Genomic DNA, 18,472 nt, shown 5'->3' with positions numbered 1-18,472 from the left:
TTAGATTAATGATTTTAAGGCAGTAGCTGTTTGGTTCAACTGATCAATGCAACCAGTAGTTGGTAGCTGATGGCTGATAAATTAAACTTTTTGGTAGAATTTTATTATCGGTTGCTATTAGTATGTTAAATGACCATTAAAGATATAATTTATCGCTAAATATATTATATTGTATTTAATGATACAAATTAATAAAAATAACTTATAATAATTAAAAAATTTATAGTTAGTTTTCTTTAGCTCAATTATATTTATTATTAACAATATTTATAAAAATTATTTTAAAAATAGAAATTAATATTTAAATTTTACTAATAAAAATTTCTAATATCAAAAGTCATAATCTTAAATATTATAATTATTTAACTATTAAGAAAAATTTAAAATAATAATTATTTATTTTAAAATATAAAAATTAATTATATGAGATCAATTTAAAATAAGTTATTATTAATAAATTTTAATAAAAATAATAGTATTCAAATAAAAAAATCAAATGAACTATCAGTTAATGAGAAAAAACTCTAAAATAAAATTAATATAATCAACAGTTCATTGAAACTAAATCAACTATCAATTTATTAATTGATTTCCACATTTAATTAGGGGGAAGAAAGATATTGTGTCATCGAGGAAATAATATTTAAATAAATTTTTTCTCTAATTGGTGGAAGGGGATAGAACTATTATAACAACAATTAATCTGTTTATAGATCACAACACGTCTTTAAAAAGCAGCAGTAAGCATGCACATGATGACTGCTAACAACACACTTAAACATTAAAATAAAATTGAAAGTTGGAATAAGCAATTAAACTAAAATGAAGTTTAAAGGATGCAATTGTAAAAGCACATAATATTTAGGAGCCCGGATATGGGTTTAGCCATACGTCTTCTTCTACAAAGTCTTAAACATTTTTATGGATTGGTCAATAAAAGAGAGGAGAGAGATTAAAGAATAAATTATCATTTGATTAGGATGTGATCTGAGTATGACAAACCCACTTAGTCCTTTTGGAAATATATATCATAGATGCCTCTCTTTTTTCTTTAGTTCTTTTACTAAATTTATATTTCAAATATATAATCTTCATTTTCTTTTTAAAATTCCAGTTTTTACTGATTTTTATTTTTTTTATTGTTTTATTTGGAACACAACCCTGATTCCAAGTTGGGTTGGACATCGGCCTTAAAGCCCATATATAAACAGGCCCAGCTCACTGTATCCAGTGACCACTTGATCGCGTTATTCTCAAGGAACATCGCAGCATTTCCGAAGAGGTCCGCAGCTGAATCCCATTGATCTGATTTTCTTTCTTTTTCCAGAAAGATAAATGTTGAGAAGAGGGATACGGGTAAGATTTAGCAATTTCTATTGGTATTAAGAAGAGAATTTGTTATGAAGGTTATCCAAATTATGGTGCTTGACAGAAAAATGAATCTATATAATTATCAACTAAAAACAAGAGAGGATGCAACTGGCAATATTTTATACCAACTTTTTTTAATATAAACAATGGCCCGAGTTTTCTTAATATAAATTTCAAGAAATTGTTTTCTAGGAATCGAACCCAGATCCTTGAATCCTCAGTGAAGCAAGGCTACCGTGTAAATTTTAGCAATCTTACATTTGAATTGTTTCTTTGTATGCACAAAATTAGTATTTTCCCTCTGCTTGTGAGATAGTGTGGGACTTGTATGGGCCTTTTGCTGCTAAATTATGAACATGCACAAGCAGCAAGTAGGCATTTATGGTGATATAGGGTCCTATGTCCAGTCGTTAGGATGCAGTATTGACATGAATAGACTCTTTTTTTTATTTTTTCCCTTTATCCTGTGTTTTTGTAAGATAGGATTTGCTATACGATTCATAATAACAGAACGTTGGACATTTGTTATGCTATTGAATAATAAAGAAACTCGTGGATCAACAAAGTTAATTCTGCTTAGACTTCTGATCTGATTTTTTTTTTTTTTTCTTTTTCTGTTTTTCTGAGAACAGCTCCATCTCGTGGTTGCTTTTCGGGCCCCAGCCTAATACCAAATCGATCCCACTATTTATAGTGGTTTATACATCACGTCCAACCATTTGTTTCACAAAAATCTAAAACAAAATGGAAAGACTTAAAATTTTAAAATGACAATAGTTAAAGCAAAAGCTATAAATAAGCTCTTATCTATATTTGAAGTATAATTATGTGTTTTTAAAATGGCTAAATATATAGGTCATTTTATATCGGACCAAAGATTAAAGTTACTATTATTATATTAATTAATACGCAGCAAATATGATGAGATCAATTTAAGCATTAAACTTTCATATTCTCTATTAGCCTATAATCTCATAATGTCTATGTATTGTTTTCCTGAAAGATTTGGCAATCGATTTTTTCAATATCAGTTTGTCTTATTTTAAGTTGTTGTATGGCAGCTCCGCTCCATCCTTTATAAATCGTAATCGAAGGAAAGAGATTGTTTAGGAAACTTTTTAGAAATGTTTTTTAAAATTAATAAAAAATATTATTTTTATTGTGTAAATTTTAAAAAAAATTATTTTTAAATTTTTTTAAAAATACATTGTGGTTCTTTTTCAATTATTTTACCAAAAAATAATAAAAAAATCAAAACCGTATTTTTCATATTTTAACACAATAAAAAAATTTCTAGCACCATAATTTTAATATTTTTATTATTTTTTAACTGCTTGACCCCAAGTTTTAAATTGTAAGGAAAGCCCACCATGAAAATTGAATCAGCCATGTAGGAGGTTTAATGAACATGGAAGTTACTGCAAAGAATATAATAATATAGGCATAACAACAACGGTTATATTGTATTCCCTAATCTCTTTATACAAATGGCAGAAGGAGAGATGCCCAATACGCCGATCAAACAGACCCATCAACGACCACAAACTCTATGCCATATATTAGCAGCTTTATTTCCTTAAATTTTCAGTATCTCGGTTTCCATTCAAACAGTACATTAGCTTTTATTTTTCAAATTCCACCAAACCTTCCCTTATTAGAAGATCAGTCACATTAGCTCTGTAATTAAAGTTCAATTGTCTGAGTAGCCAATTCTTATATGTATTTCGATTGAAGTATAATATATACGAAGTTCATGGCTTTTTTTGCCTTCTATTAGAGTGATCTATATTAAAGAGCATTTTAGTAAATGATAATAATTTAGCTCGACTTCGGTCAACCACCAAAACCATTATAAGCATAAGTATTAGAACACTCAAAAAGAAATAATGAAAGTTACCACAAATGCCAATCTTACAAGATAAAAACGTCTGCTATTAATGTCAAGTTTTGTATTCTAAACTAGTCTTCATTATTTTCCTGTAAATGCTTAATGTGAATACCGGCCAAACAAAGTTGCTGAAAATTGAAGCAAAAAGAAGGATAGTACGACAAAAGTAAATGATAGCTTGATAGAATATTAAAGAGAAAAAAAGGCATTTCTCTTAATTTATTCCAGTAGTCCATTGCTACAGAAAGAATAAAGAACCTAACAGGAAGCAGCGGAATGACCTTAAGAAGGATTAATGGGAATACCCAACTTCCCTCGCAAGAATTAATTTGATTTGTAAAAGAACAAATTTACAGAGTTACTAACCGCATTCTACTTTCAGTTTGCAGGAAGGTTCTCCTGCCAGACGGAAAAACACCCTGGCCAGAGAACCAGAAGAATCACCATCAGTGCAAAGCGCCCAAATTCGAGGCCCGCACAAAGAATAAAAATTTCCTAAAGTTGGTTAATTTCATCACTGCTCCCAGAATTAATCTTTTGGATTTCCCGTGTCGTTAGAACCCCCATTAGAGAAAATAAAGTTAGCTAAGTCAGGCTCTAGATGATGGCTCCAGAGGCAGGCCAACCAGTTTTCTCATTAACCATGTTATCCAAAAGTCAATCTAACCTGCTCTCTGACCCTAAAAATGATGGGCCTCTTACTTTAAGACGCTTTGGCCCAATCTCTATAAGGGGTGGCTCCCTCATGGTCTTTCCCAACTCATGCTGGAACTTATCCACTCTGAGGTGGTCTCGATGTCTGCTCATTGCTTCTTCCTTGACTAACTTCTTGAACTTAATAGATATGGGAATTGTACTTGCCCCGGCAAACCTGTCCCTGGATGCACTCTCCGGAGCTTCTCTAAAATGTGACGTGGAAGTAAGATTGCGAGTTGTTTCATCATCAGTTTGGCTGCTGCAGCATTCTGATGATATTTGACCATATCTTCCTTCAAACTGGAGCTTCTTTAATCGTTTCAGCCCCTGTTTAATTAAACAATATAAGCAAAGATAAGACTGAAATAGAGAAATTGAAGAGTGAATCACAATCCAGAATATATAGAAAAAGTAAAAAGAACCAAGAAATCACGAGGGCAACAAGATGATATTCACATCCACCATTAGTTTCCCAGGAATTCCATGAACACTATCCCAGTAATTACTGCTTCTTGAATGACTAAAGCAAGTAGAGATATATAGCATAACTCTAAAGAGCCAAAAAGAAAAAAATAAATGAGGGAAAATCTGATTTGCTATTATAAACATAATATAAGCACATCATACTCACACCTTCAGATGCTAAGACAAATAATTACAGTTATTATGAAACCCATTCCCCTGAAAGAAAATAAATCACCAGTTCTGTGCCCCGTGCCCCACCATTTTCATCTAAATATGTTTGTTCTTTTGACATTAATATCTTCCCTTGTGCTGTTTTTCCCTCATAGTTTATTATTTTCTTTTCAAAACGCTATTGATGTTTGATTCTCAAATACATACAACCTAAAGCTCACCTTTTTGTTGAGCTGTCAAGACAAGCAACAACACTAGTATCAAATAATAAGTTCAAATGGAACTGCTGAATACTGGTTAAATTGAAAGGTTGACACAAATGTGGTGGGCCACTGCATTGCAATTTGCAGCTCAGAGGTGAATGACAGAAGAAGTACCTCTGATGGAATAAAAAAAAAAATATATATATATATATATATATTGAAACAATGCTATCTATGTCAAATAAAACTTAGCAAATTGCCATTCTGCTCAAATAGTGGACAAGTTCCCTTCTCTCCCATTAATAAAGTACATCAAATGACATAAATACAGTAACATACCTGGTGTTCAGAGTTCTTTGAAGACACATTATCATTCACAGTTCGTTTGTCCACTTTGAGAGAAGAACGGCGCTTAACCCTAAATATCTCTGAATCAGAATCATCACTGTGTTGATCCACACTTCGTCTAACATCTGATCCATGAAGATCACCTTGCTGGATACTGAAGCTATCATCATGAGACAAAGAGGATAGAGAGGATTCATGCATACGGTGTGATACTTCTTCAGAGAAGTTTCTAGAATCAAGATTCTCTATGTTCAAGTCAGCCTGCCCCTTCACCTTCTAATGACACAAATTAACCAAAAAAAGAAAAGAAATTTTATTAATAATAATAGTTAAACCATTCACTTTTCATGATCACGACATATTCAATAAAAGTAAAATCAGAATGAGAAGGCAACCACTTTTGGTAATAAGAAAGATGGATCTTACATTGTTGGGCTCTGAAGAATTTCCGACCTGCTCTCTGAAAGGACAGAGAGAAGATGCAGAACAAGAAACAGAAGTTTCTGAGACTTCAGGTTTAAAATTTTCAGTGGCACAATTATATGCAGATTGGCTAAAGTCTTGAGATTGATTCTGAATTATTGAAGAAGTATCAGTGTTGAAGACAAAGTTAATTTCACAATAAGGAGAGTAGCCATCCTCTAAACCACTCAGAAATGTATTTGAAGATGGATAGGAATATAAATCGTCCCCACTTTGACCTCGCCGTCGAATCTCCTCTAGTACTCCATCTTCCTTCTCAAATCTCTTGGCTGCAGCTTCCATTTCTGAAATATCCTCCCTTAAAAATAGCTTAAGATTTCTTCCACAAGAAAAGTCAAGCGACTTGAAATCTGGATAGGTGATCAGGATCGTCATAAGAAACCAAGAAGACACAAGATCAACAAAATGACAGATGAAAACATGATATAATTCACACGCATCAGAAAATATGGTGCAAACCATACCGTGACGAAGGCACACAGGATGCATGTAACAATTGCAGTTAAGGAATGCTACGTAGCAATCCCGTTTACATAAGCTGCAGACTATAGTTCCATAGGTATTTGGCAGAAGACCTGTACATGTCCTTGATTTCATTAAAGACCAGCGAGCATGATGCTGGAAACGCATCAGTTTGACGAAAGAGGCCTTAACGCAATTATGAGAAAACACATCTGAGGAGGAATAATCTAAATCTTCAAGTTCCAGGCTCATATAAAGAGTAATTGCTTCTTTGCACAGAAGCTCTTCATGTGGAAGAAGCGGCATCCTCTTAAGAAGTGCATAACGCCGGCTAGCTACAGCTCCCATAGGAAACCAATCACCAATCGCAAAGTTGACAGCCTCACCGCAATTAAAACCTATAATTGATGCAATCATGCTGTGATAAGTATCCTAAGTGACAGCTGATGGCAGGTCTTTGTGAAACATTTAGTTGTTATATAATCAGTTTAAAACCTCCTAAGCAACTGAAGATAAAAAATATATTACCATGGCTAAATCCAGCATGATAAGCTCTGGGGAAGGTAATAACAAACTCTCCTGGCTTCTGCACAGCCTTGTATACAGGGACATCATGTTCTAGCAATATATTAGGAGGAAACAAAGTTGTTTTACCCAAAAGTACGTCAAAAGCTCCATCCTCTCCTTCAGTAGATAAAATATCATGGGTATATACATGTTGCTGGACCACCTTCTCAAATTCCAGAGCCGCAGGACCAGGAATTCCATACCAAGTTTTTGCTGCTCCACAGTGATGGTAATTTATACTGCCATAATGAAAAGAAAATGGATGATAGAAAAACTAACAAAAAAAATGTAATAACAAAACATCGTGTGTAAATGTAATAAAATCAACAAGAGAATGACCTACCTATATAAATAATGATCTTCCACATGCCATGCAAACACACTAAATAACATTCCAATGTACAGCATGGGATCTGTTACCCCCTGAAAAATACAAAATGTAAGTTGAGAGTTGCAGAAAGTGAGAAAACAAATACTTAAAAGAGATGTTTTATGACTACTTACTGGAATTGCTTTTTCCAATAAACGTAAAACAGACTTTTGCAGCCATGAAACATTCTGCAATCACAAGCAAATATGTGATAAAACCATTGAAAAGCCATGCACTGTACTCTGAAAATAACAACTTGGAAAGAGAGAGAGAGAGAGAGAGAGAGATAGGTAGACAATTAACTAGAGATTAAGTTAATTGTTCATTTAGACTATTTATTTCAACTTCCTGCAGATTGAGGACAAAATATCTATAGCAAAAGACAACCACCCAATTATGACCCCACCTAAGACAATTAACTACAGCATACTGTAGAATGTATTATCTATTACACGGCAGAACATCTCCAGTCCCACCACCCCACTCCCATTCCAACTACACAACCACAAACTTCAATGTTGCATATTTCTTTTAATATTTCAGTATATTTTAACTTGGTAGCATTTTGAATCTGCAAGCTCACTTGATTATCCTCCAATTCAAAACATACAACATTAAAGCAATAATAAAACAACAATTAGTTATTCTGCTCAGTTGAATGTCGATTCACCCAAAAATATTTATCTAACATGTTTAATTCAGTGGTTGACCTTCATTGATGGGAAATAAGATAAGGAAACGATAAAAACCAAGAGCAAAAGTCAACACCTTCAAATTCCATTTGCTATTTCCAAGTGGGTCACTGGGAGATGATGAAAAGGCACTACCATCAACATCGCATGCATATTCAACTGTTTCTGTCTTTCCACAAGCAATTTCATGCCAAAATTCTTTTTCCAAGTATGTTGCAGGAAGACAACTGGCACTACAATATCTACGAGCATAAACTTTGTTCGCCATTTTCTCGAAATCACGAAATGTATAATTTCTGAAAAGTTGCACTCATATTTTAAACTCGATAGAACATTGTCATAACCTGCATTTTATGAGAAGATAGGACACTTACCTTCCACTCATGAAAAAGGTGACCCTATCATCGTTATCCCACTCAGCAAGACGAAGAGGTTGTACTCTAGTAGTGAACTTGAAACCTGCTTTCTCCCTCATTAAAACAACACCGGCAGGAACAGAAGCATTCACAGGGGAAACAATTTTACAAATACCTGCACCAATTCAGATCGAGAAGGGGATAAAAATTCAACTGAAGAGGAGAGATTTATATCATGACCAATCATTAACTGTTTTAAGTTGTAATAGCCAAATTCGTAAGGTTGCAGATGGCAGAAGGTTGATATTTTTAAGAAATAGCTTCTAAAACAAATGGTATATATTTGATATAACAATGAGCACAAACTATTGTTTTACCAGTGATTCTCAGATCTCTGTTGCAAAATGGCCGTAGCACAATAGGTCAAAAAATCAACACAAAACCACCAATAATTAAAATGCTGATGATGTTAATGAATGGGAAAAATGCAGCAATATATATATTTAACAGGGATAAAGATTTAAACAGTACTACAACTTCTAAAGGTCAACAATTTTCATAAAACCACCAGTTGAAACACTCCTCTAGCACAGGATCATGGAATTAAATTCACAATGATGAATATGTATATGATGGACAGCAAACATAACATAAGCAGTGAAAATAAATATTTAGCAGAATTATTCTTCCGCTTTCATAATAAAGAAATTCAACTGTTTCTTCAGTTATAGATGAAAAAAAAAGGGGGCAAAACCTGCCAGGTCTCAGCATCACTTAAAATTGGGGAATCAAAGACAATTCCCAAACATAATCCAGGTTAAAAATATACACAGTATGCATGCTAATAGAACATAAGAGCTTTTGAGATTTTAAATACAAAATGTTTAAAAAAATAAAAATAAAATAGGAAACCCTTTTTTTGGCTATGTAAACCAAATATATAGCAGTTTTTCCTGAGCTGGAATTATTAAAAAAGAAACTACTCAGAAGATCCATTACCATATCTAGAAGCTTCTGGAGCTATTTTCTGCAAGTACACCAAAGGATCCTCAAATTCTTCCTTTGTCGGATGGTATACAGGACATTCCGGGATTTTCTCTGTCCATTCTAGATCACTTGTGTCAAACTTATCCACCTTTCTCTTTGCAAAGGCATCCTTTCCTCTTGAAGGACTATTTGATGGAACAATTGATTCCACATTACCATGTAATCTAACACCATACGATGCTGATGCCCTTAAAGCATCGCCTCCACTTCTACTCATTGTACTAGTGACACTTACTGTCTCAGTGAGAGTTTCTGATTTCATTCGCTGAAGCCTTTTACGCTTCAAAAATTCTAACCCATTTCTGGCCTCTTTGGACAAACAGACCCTTCCTTCCACCTGTCAAAAAGTAAAGCACAACCATAAAACCTGATAACTTTATGTGACAACAGCTAACTTATATCAACCAAAGATTAATCATATTAGAGAAGCATGCTTGCTTTCCAAACTACCCCGACCACACCATCTCTCCTACTAAAGTTTTTAGCCGAGAGTGTGTGTGTGTGGGGTGGGGGGGGGAGGGGGTGGTGTTGGAGGAGGAGTTGCAAGGGATTTACATCAGCAAATCATTCTGCAAAACACCTTATGATCTATTAAATTGGACACAGCTAATGAGTTCATCATCCATAATTTCGTTTGGATATTTTAAAGATGGGCAATGGGATTGAGCCAATGCTTCTTCCTACAGTTATTCCAGATATACCAATTTTGCTAACCTCAATCATCAGTTCACCACCCAAGCGAAGCATAGTTTTATAAACCTCGCACATGTAAGTAGAAATTTAAGGCAAATTAATTACACTCGTAAAACTTTATACACAATTATCAAAATGGAGCGCATCATGCGTGTTGCACAGGCTCCTATCAAGATTATAAATGAGCACCAACGTGCTCAAAAACAAAAATAAAATAAATTGAAAATGCTACAGCACATAAAAGTTTCTTTAAAAAAAAAACAAATAACTTCACACCTAAATTAGTAGACCAAATTTCTCAAAAAAAAAAAAAAAAAAAACAACCTTAAGTTTTTCTACCAAGCATAAAGCATTACTAAGTCAACCACATATCACTATATCAATTAATCACTTATTACCACAACTAAAGCCAGAAACGAGTGCTCACTGGACCCATCTTGAATCGGGAGTCAATGAATCAACAAATAATTAAACTCAAACCTTTTTTTTTCCAAGAAAAGAAGTGGACAATGTTGACCTATCTTGACATATGACCATATCAACTTTGTATAATTACTATATAACTGGACTCAAACTATTTATATTAATGCTTGTTCAGAGTTAATAATATTCAACAAAAACAGCGTAAACGTTAGAACAGGAAAAATAGTATTGAATCAGAAAATTAAGAAATACAGAAGACAGTATCTGGAGTATCCTTGCATGCAACTTATTCACCAATCAGAACCGAACAGCAAAATGTAAAACATGTGATTTCTTTTTTTTTTTTTAGCAAAAGAATCCTAATCAGAAATAAAATACAAAGTAATAAAAAAAATTCAACAAGAAAGGAAAAAAAGAGCAAGAGAAAGAGGATTTTAACAAATCAAACAACCGGAATATGAGATTCAACAAATTAAAACGACTTTCTAGAAATAGAAATATAAAAGCCAGAAACAGAAAAATTATCTAGATATTGAATATGATAACAATGCTTTAAGATCTGACAAAAAATTTACCTTAAAAGAAGAAATTTCAACAAATAATCCTTAAAATAAACATTAAAATACCAATAACATACACATTTTAATTTAGGGGACAATTACATACCATTTCATTCCGTAGTCGTGCTCTATAAGCCTCCGTGTTTTTCAACAAGTTTTATCCACAAAATTGAGTCCAGAAATCGAAAATCAAAAGCCTAGATCACGATCTTCTCTATTAAAAATCCACATTCTCTCAAAACGCGCCAAACAATAACAAACTGGTCAAAGTCAGAGATCCTAATCTTTCTCCGACCGAGTCAAGATAATGGAACAGGAACGAGCAGTTTTCCAATAAGATAAGGAGGCTGGTCGCCGGTGAGACGAGACGTTTCTTTTACGGCGAGCAGATAGTTTTCCGGTGGAAGGAAGAGAGAGAAGAAAGGAATACTAGATGTGTGTGTGAGAGAGAGAGAGAGAGAAAAGGAATGGCTTAGAAAACCGAAAAAGAATTAAAAGAGGATAATTTATAGTTTTATAGTGCAAAATGGTTTGCTTTTACGTAATTTCCTTTTTTCCTTTAAACTTATTTAAATAATATATAAATTGTTATGAAATTAATACAGAGAGAGAAAAAAAAAAAGAATTCTGAAGGAAAGTGGTGGTTGTTAGGTGGTTCAACCAAACGTCCCTGCCGGCCAAAACGCGTTTCTTTTGGGGGTTCATTAAGCTCGCGTTTCGCTGCTTTTGGAAGCTTTCCGTTTTTGTACTTTGACTATTTTGACCTCGTATGAGCTTATTAATGTCCACCGAATGTCAACGAGTTTGTGCTGTAAATTGCACGTTGTAAAGCATATAATTATAAATGGTTCTAGAATTTAAAATAATGGTAATTTAGCGGATATGTTCCTAGCTCTCGGTATCCTTCCGGTTCAATCTCATTAATCCGATGTATATATATATATAATACATAAATTAAAAAATTCATATATAAATTACTTTTTATATATAAAATTTAAATTTATATGTAATTATAATTTTTAATAATTTAGTCATTAATAAATTACTTCCTAATTATAAACTAATTCTAATTTTAAAATATAATTGTCATATTGTACTATTATATTATCTAATATATATTTATTATTTTTAACTGAATAATGATTAATTCTATTCTAATCAATAGTATATTAATTATATTTTAATATTATATTTAATATTTTAATTAAATAATAATTTTATTAAAAATAATTAAACTAAAATTTTGTATTATGTTTAGTAATAAAGTAATTTTTATTATATTATAAATTTTTAATATTACAAAATAGTAATAGGAATTATACTAATAGTATTAATTTATATAATATTAAAAAATATTTTTCAAATAATTTTTATATTATTGTATTAATAAAATTTAAATTTTTAAGAATTAAATTTTTTTTAAATATAATTAATTTACTGATATTTATCAATTTAATTTTATAATAAAAATAATAATAATATGCGAAATATATAAATAAAAATAGTCATATTTAAATTTGTATTATTTTAATTTCAAATTTAAAGTCTTATTAAATAATTAGACTAATAAAATTTTTTTCTTATATTCTACATAGATTGAATTTAAAAAATAAATTATATAATTAAATAGAAAGAGAAATGTATATTTATTTATGTATAAGAAAAGTAAGTCCGCTTTCACAATCGGACTAAAGTTCAAAAATATAAATTTATTATAAAATTAAGATTTGATCAATTTATTAAAATCGTTTAGAGTCTCTAAATTTATATTAAATTTTACACATTGCAAGCAAAATAAAGTATTTAAAAGTTTAATAAATAATATTAATATATTATAATAGATTTTGATATTTGTGTTGTTCAACTATTTATTTTATAATATATTAAAATAAAAAATTATTTTTATATTATTTTAATTAATAAATTGATTTACTAATTATATAATAGTTTATAATTTTTAAAAATAGAATATTAATTATTATTCAGTATTAAAATATAATTATTAGTAAATTAACAAACAAATAGCTTTTGAAATATTTATTTTCTATACATAGATTTTATTAATTTATAATGTCAAAATTAAATAAATTCATTTATTTATTTGAACTGAATCACTTTTATACATGTAAAAGCAAATTTAATGCAATTGTTGTACAGATATCTCGAAGTACATTTACTTTCTTTAGATCCCATCCTTATAAGTAAAGGTTCTCAAGTCATGAGACTATCTGAAGATGCCATTTGGACACTAATTTTTCTATTTTGGGAGCAGCGGAGAATTCGAACAACTGTAGCGTGGGAGGGTATAAAGGTCAATTACTGGTACGGTGTTATCGAGAGATGGTAGTTCCTTTTTCAGTCAGAGCTGAGAAATTGACAAGAAAGACATAATCATCACGTGTATGAAAGAACAGTACCTAATGTATTGAACGAGCAAATCCGACCATTCATTCTGCCGAATCACGAAAACTAGAAAGGAGTCAATCCAAAGGATTTGAAATCAAAGCTGCGTGTAACTTTTTCTTCAAAACAGCCCTTTGTACAGGATCATGTAATCCCCACCTTCCTTAAGTTCATAGTTAGTTAGACTATTTTAACCAGATGACAATTATACCCTTGCCTGGTTACCGCTTTTGACAAAGAAAAAGGGGAACGAATTCGTAATTTGAGTTAGCTTCCGTAATTTAAGTGGAACTAACGCCGAAGCGTGAGCAGGACGTGTTCCGAGAAAGGACGCCAACTCGAAACGTGGCAAGATCAGTTGTTCTGTAGATTAGACGTGGCAGTCAGATAAGGCTTCTGCTATAGGCGTTTCTGTGTTTTACTGTGGGTGGTGCCAGAACGGATTTAGCTGGCGGTTACAGCGGTTTCACGGACCCCATATACAACCGGTCCCAGCGTTTGGGTGTCTCTTTTTCCTCACGAGATGCACTATTCTGTATTTTTGTTGCATCGCATTAGCGCGTAAATTTTTCTGCATCCAAATTACATTTTATTAGGTTTCAATTATCATTTTAACGATAAAATTGTTTTCTGAAAAAGATTCTCTTATTTAAGACCCTCATAACAATGCTGCTTAATATTTTTTATTAAACTGTAAGTAATTAATTTTTTATTCTAATATATCTCAAAAGTATTTATAAAGAAAGAAGATGTGAATTTTTTTATTTTTGAAAAGAAAACGTTTAACTCTTTTAAAAATTTTAAAAAAATTATTTCAGTCATATAAACTAATAAATTCCACCACATAATAAATTTTTTTCGTTAAAGACAAAACATTAATACGAAAGATCTTCCTAATAATGAATAAAGCCAATCTAAAATAATCATTAAATCTTAAATTAATATAAACGAATAAAAAATTTAAGAAGGATATAAATTTTTAGAGACATATTTAAAAAAATATACTGTAAAAAATATTTAAATATGATTAAATTGCTATACAATTTCAATTGTACTTCTCTGATTTAATTAAGAGACTGTTTAGTCTCGTTTTAAAAAAGTAAAAATAAAGATAAATAATCTCTACTATTAGTTTTTAATTTATCAAAAATTAACGGTATAAAAATAGAATTACGTCATTAATGAGAATCAACTAGTTTCTTTTTCTTTTAAAGTATCAAAAGTTTATTTTCATAGAAATCTCCTTCTTTTTTCAAGGTATCAAAAACTTATTTTTATAGAAATCAAGTTAAATTAATTAAAATCTATTAAATAAATAAAATAATACTTATCATTTATATGATTTATTATGTATTTATTATCTATAATAATTATAAATCAAATATTATTATTTTTTTAAGGATGAATAAATATTTATTATTGATATCAATAATGAATAAATTTGATTTTCATCCGATATTGAACCAAATAATATATAACATTTTTATTTGTGTTTCTATTTCCATTTATATTCTTATTTTAATTCTCAATTTTAAATCAAATGGGTCGTTTTTATTTTGATTTTCATATAATATATATTTTTCTTTGCATTCTGATTTTGGAAGTGAAAATGGAACTCTTGATGTCTAAAGTAAATTCAATAATCCAAAACACTATACTTCATGTGTGTTTTATTTATTTATTTGTAATGTAGTAGTGGATAAGTAAAGGGTCTTCTGAAGATATTTTATTTTAATTTTAAATTTTGTTCGTCTGTCTAAAAGGAATTGGTGGGCAGGTTCTTTTTAGCTTTTAGTTACAATGGAGGTTGGTCTAATGATTAATTTTCCCCAGTCAGCGAAAAACAGAGCTGAGAAAAGTCTTTTATATGCTCTTTTGGCGGCTTGGCTTTAGCTATGGTACTTAACGTTCTATCACTCCTTCTGTACGGCTCGGCTTTTCTTTTCACCGGCTTCGACTTGTGTTGCTATTGTGGTCCTCTCCACTGCACTCAAGCATGTCCAAAATAATTCGAGTTCTAACTGAACCTAAGCCTGACCCTGTTTCACCTGATTTTCATTTTTTGACAGAATTCACCTGATTTTTTTAAATATATTTTATAATTTTATAATCTTGATATATGTACGATTGTAGGCAGATTTGAATTAAATCCTAATGCCCAGTCCAAACTTAATTGCTCCATATATAGAACACATCAATTATTTATACAGTTAAATCACAATTCTTAAGTAAGAAAACTACTTAGCTATAGTTATTATTATTATTGTTATTATTGTTTTCACGTGTGAGAAATTCAGAAAAAGATACCGTTAGAAGGGACGTGGGTTAAGCATTTATAAAAATGATTGTATTTGTACTGAATTTTTGAAATTATTTTCTTTTCAAAATATAAAATTCGGCAGATTAAATATGCTCTCATTTAATAAATATTGGAGACTAAAAATATAAATTAAATTGCTATTTGGTTTGGAATTTAATTGTATAATTTTGGTAGTTAACCAAATTAAACAAAGATGTGGACGTAAATTTTATTTGACAGGAAAAAAGAAGTATAAATGGGGCAAGTGTGGGTATGATTATTAGTTTAGTTGACTGAGTAATCAAATTGGTTTATCAAACCTTCAAGTTGATCAACAACAACGAGCAGCAGCGACCGTTCATCGGCTAATTTCGCGCTGTTTATGTATGGCTTTTTCGGCTAATCATATAATAATACAAAGCCGATAATAGTTGTTGAAATTTATGTTAAACATGTGATTAGTGGAAGGATTAGGCCTAATATAGTAATTAATGAAAGATCAAGGAAATCAATAAGTGTCACAAAAATGTGACCGGTTATAGTTTATTTTAATAGGTTATTCTTTTTATTTTTAATTTTTAGTTGTTAGTGAGTAATTAAATATTTAATATACATTTCATTGGCTAATATAAATATAAATATATCTAATTAATTTTTAAAAATGTTTGATTCAGAGGTTTAATACGTCTGATAGTTGTTTCCTACTGGACAACTAAATTAAAATATTTTATAAAAATTACAGTTGAAACTATTATTGTTTATCTGTTAATAATACTTATTTTGAGTTTATTTCATATAACTAAATTTTTATATTTATTATTTTAAAATTATTTTAAATTTTTAAATAGTTATAAAAATTAAAAATTTGTAATTATAATATTTGAAATTATAGATTTTATTACTAGAATTTACATTTAAATTCGTACATTTAAAATTATTTTTATAAATATCTCTAAACTGGAAAATTAATTATAATATTTTTAATTATTATAAATTATTTTTATTAATTTATATTATCAAATATGATAATAAATAAAATAAAATATACTTAACGTTAAATTATATCATTAATGGTTATTTAACATACTAATAGTAATCACTGATAAAATTTTATCGAATAGTTTAATTTATCAACCACCAGCTACTAGATCCATTAATTATTTGAATCAAATAGATCCTCTATTTGCTTGACTTTAAAATTATAAATTTTTGTATAGAACTTTTTAAGTTTTAGTATAAATCTTTTTATTTTGGATTCTATAAATTATAAATAAGTTAATATAAGTATTAACAATATAAAAGTATAAATTAAATTTATTTAAATTAGACTCATATAACATATTTATCACGTTAGCTATATGATAAAAATCAATAGATCACTGCCTTTCGCTCCTAACAGCTTTACTCCAAATTCATTAAATTAAATTTTGTTATAAATATTTAATTCATTCAATATTGATGTGTATATTATTGTCTATAATTAAATAAAAACCTATGATAAGATTATTGATAGATGCATAACAATAAAAGTTAAATATAAAATTTAAGATGTAATTTTTTCGTCTCAAAAATAATAATATCAAAACTACTATAATTTTTTTAAATAAATTCAATTTACTACATAAGATCTATAGATAAATTGAATTAAATATTAACACTTGAAATTATTTATTAAATTTTATATTTTTATTAATTTATTAGTTTATTAATAAATGTGACTATTTATAATAATATAATAAATAATAAATAATACTATAATTTATGACGAAGTAAGAGTTTATTTTCCGGAATGAACTTTCCTAGTGTTCAGAATTATTATTATTATTATTATTATTATTATGTTATTGTTAATTTATAGGATAAAAAGTGTTATTAATGTTTTTTTTTTCTTCTAAAAAACAAGTCTTATTATTGTTTTGGAAGATTCAAAGCAAAGCGGCTCTTGGAATTAATTATAAATATGATCTCTCTCTGGGGCTCATGTGTGTCACATTCTCTGTGGTTGAGTCATTGAGGAATTATATATTATTAAAAGAAGCAATTCAGTCCCATTAGGGCCCAACAGAAGCAGTACCCAATTAACAATTCAATCATGCACCCTTGTCACTTCGTAATTTAAATTATAATAATTCTCACCTACTATTGCTGTCCAATTTCTTAATAACATATTTCTTTATTTATTTCTCTTTTTCTTTTTTCTTTTTTCCTAATCCAGTTACCTATATCCCTACAACATGGCTGATTAAATTTTGGAATCTGGTTTGACAGAAGTAAGTAGGTAGGTATGTTATTGATAACACTTCCATATCCTTTTCTACATGGGGTTTAAGATTGCTACAATGTCCAAGCAGCCCTTCTTTTATTTTTTTCTTCTGTTTTCTGGGGCTAAAAGAGAAAACCCCAGTAAGGGTGTCACTAAATTGTAGATATATTAATTAAAGAAATTAGGCTGGTGGTCGCATTGGATTATAAATGGGGTTAGTGTGTATGGTGTCTCTAGGGCACGGACAACCCCACTTTCGCCCAATAAATTAAGTCTGTCTTATAAAAGCAGTTCAATTGAAGAAGTCAAATTTCTATAACAGGGTACATATCATTTGACTAAAGAAATATAAAAATTATTGGTTTATATTTATAAGATTGGAAAAATAAAAAATTGAAGATAAATTTACGGCTATACATAGTTGATAATATAGCCTAAAAAGCTAAATTAATCAATAAAAACTAGTTCATAATAGTATCACTCTTTAAATTATCATTCTTATGAGGGAGTTCGGACATTTTCTTGTTGATCACTATGTAATATCACCTGTTAAATAAATAGTTTTGTTTCCTACATTAATTTCTTGATCTTGATTAAATTGACTACTTTTTTTCGGACTAAAATAAAAACTATATAATTGATAAAAAGAAAAATAAAGAGACTTGGGAATGTCATGTGATTGAAAAAGGGAAAAATAGGGATTAAATGTTAA

The 18,472-nt window shown here is 29.9% G+C and overlaps 1 protein-coding gene across 2 annotated transcripts; it reads right to left on the bottom strand.

Annotated features, from left to right (window-relative positions):
- Positions 1-3,415: 3,415 nt before the first annotated feature.
- LOC8278505 (lysine-specific demethylase JMJ706) lies at positions 3,416-11,284 on the bottom strand. Of its 2 annotated transcripts, none has more exons than XM_048374172.1 (11): positions 10,902-11,284; positions 9,072-9,456; positions 8,091-8,247; positions 7,793-8,012; positions 7,159-7,212; positions 6,998-7,077; positions 6,616-6,893; positions 6,090-6,485; positions 5,569-5,975; positions 5,134-5,415; positions 3,416-4,282 (listed from the first exon to the last, which is right to left on the bottom strand). In XM_048374172.1, exons 1-11 carry the CDS (start codon positions 10,902-10,904, stop codon positions 3,917-3,919), a joined length of 2,628 nt encoding a protein of 875 aa, XP_048230129.1. In that variant the 5' UTR covers positions 10,905-11,284; the 3' UTR covers positions 3,416-3,916. The 2 variants fall into 2 exon arrangements, with proteins under 2 accessions (XP_048230129.1, XP_048230128.1); XM_048374171.1 differs by having other exon boundaries at positions 5,134-5,418; positions 10,902-11,283.
- Positions 11,285-18,472: the final 7,188 nt, after the last annotated feature.

Source organism: Ricinus communis, chromosome 5 (assembly GCF_019578655.1).
Source record: "Ricinus communis isolate WT05 ecotype wild-type chromosome 5, ASM1957865v1, whole genome shotgun sequence".
In the NCBI taxonomy this organism is placed as follows: Eukaryota; Viridiplantae; Streptophyta; class Magnoliopsida; order Malpighiales; family Euphorbiaceae; genus Ricinus; species Ricinus communis.
This window is presented reverse-complemented; position numbering and strand designations above follow the sequence as displayed.

What these genes read in the sequence shown, in the direction of transcription:
- LOC8278505 (XM_048374171.1), bottom strand. An exon ending in ACCTTTTTCATGAGTGGAAG is followed by an intron (nt 8,013 to 8,090) that starts GTAAGTGTCCTA and finishes GCAACTTTTCAG; the next exon opens with AAATTATACATTTCGTGATT. An exon ending in ATAGCAAATGGAATTTGAAG is followed by an intron (nt 7,213 to 7,792) that starts GTGTTGACTTTT and finishes TTGTGATTGCAG; the next exon opens with AATGTTTCATGGCTGCAAAA.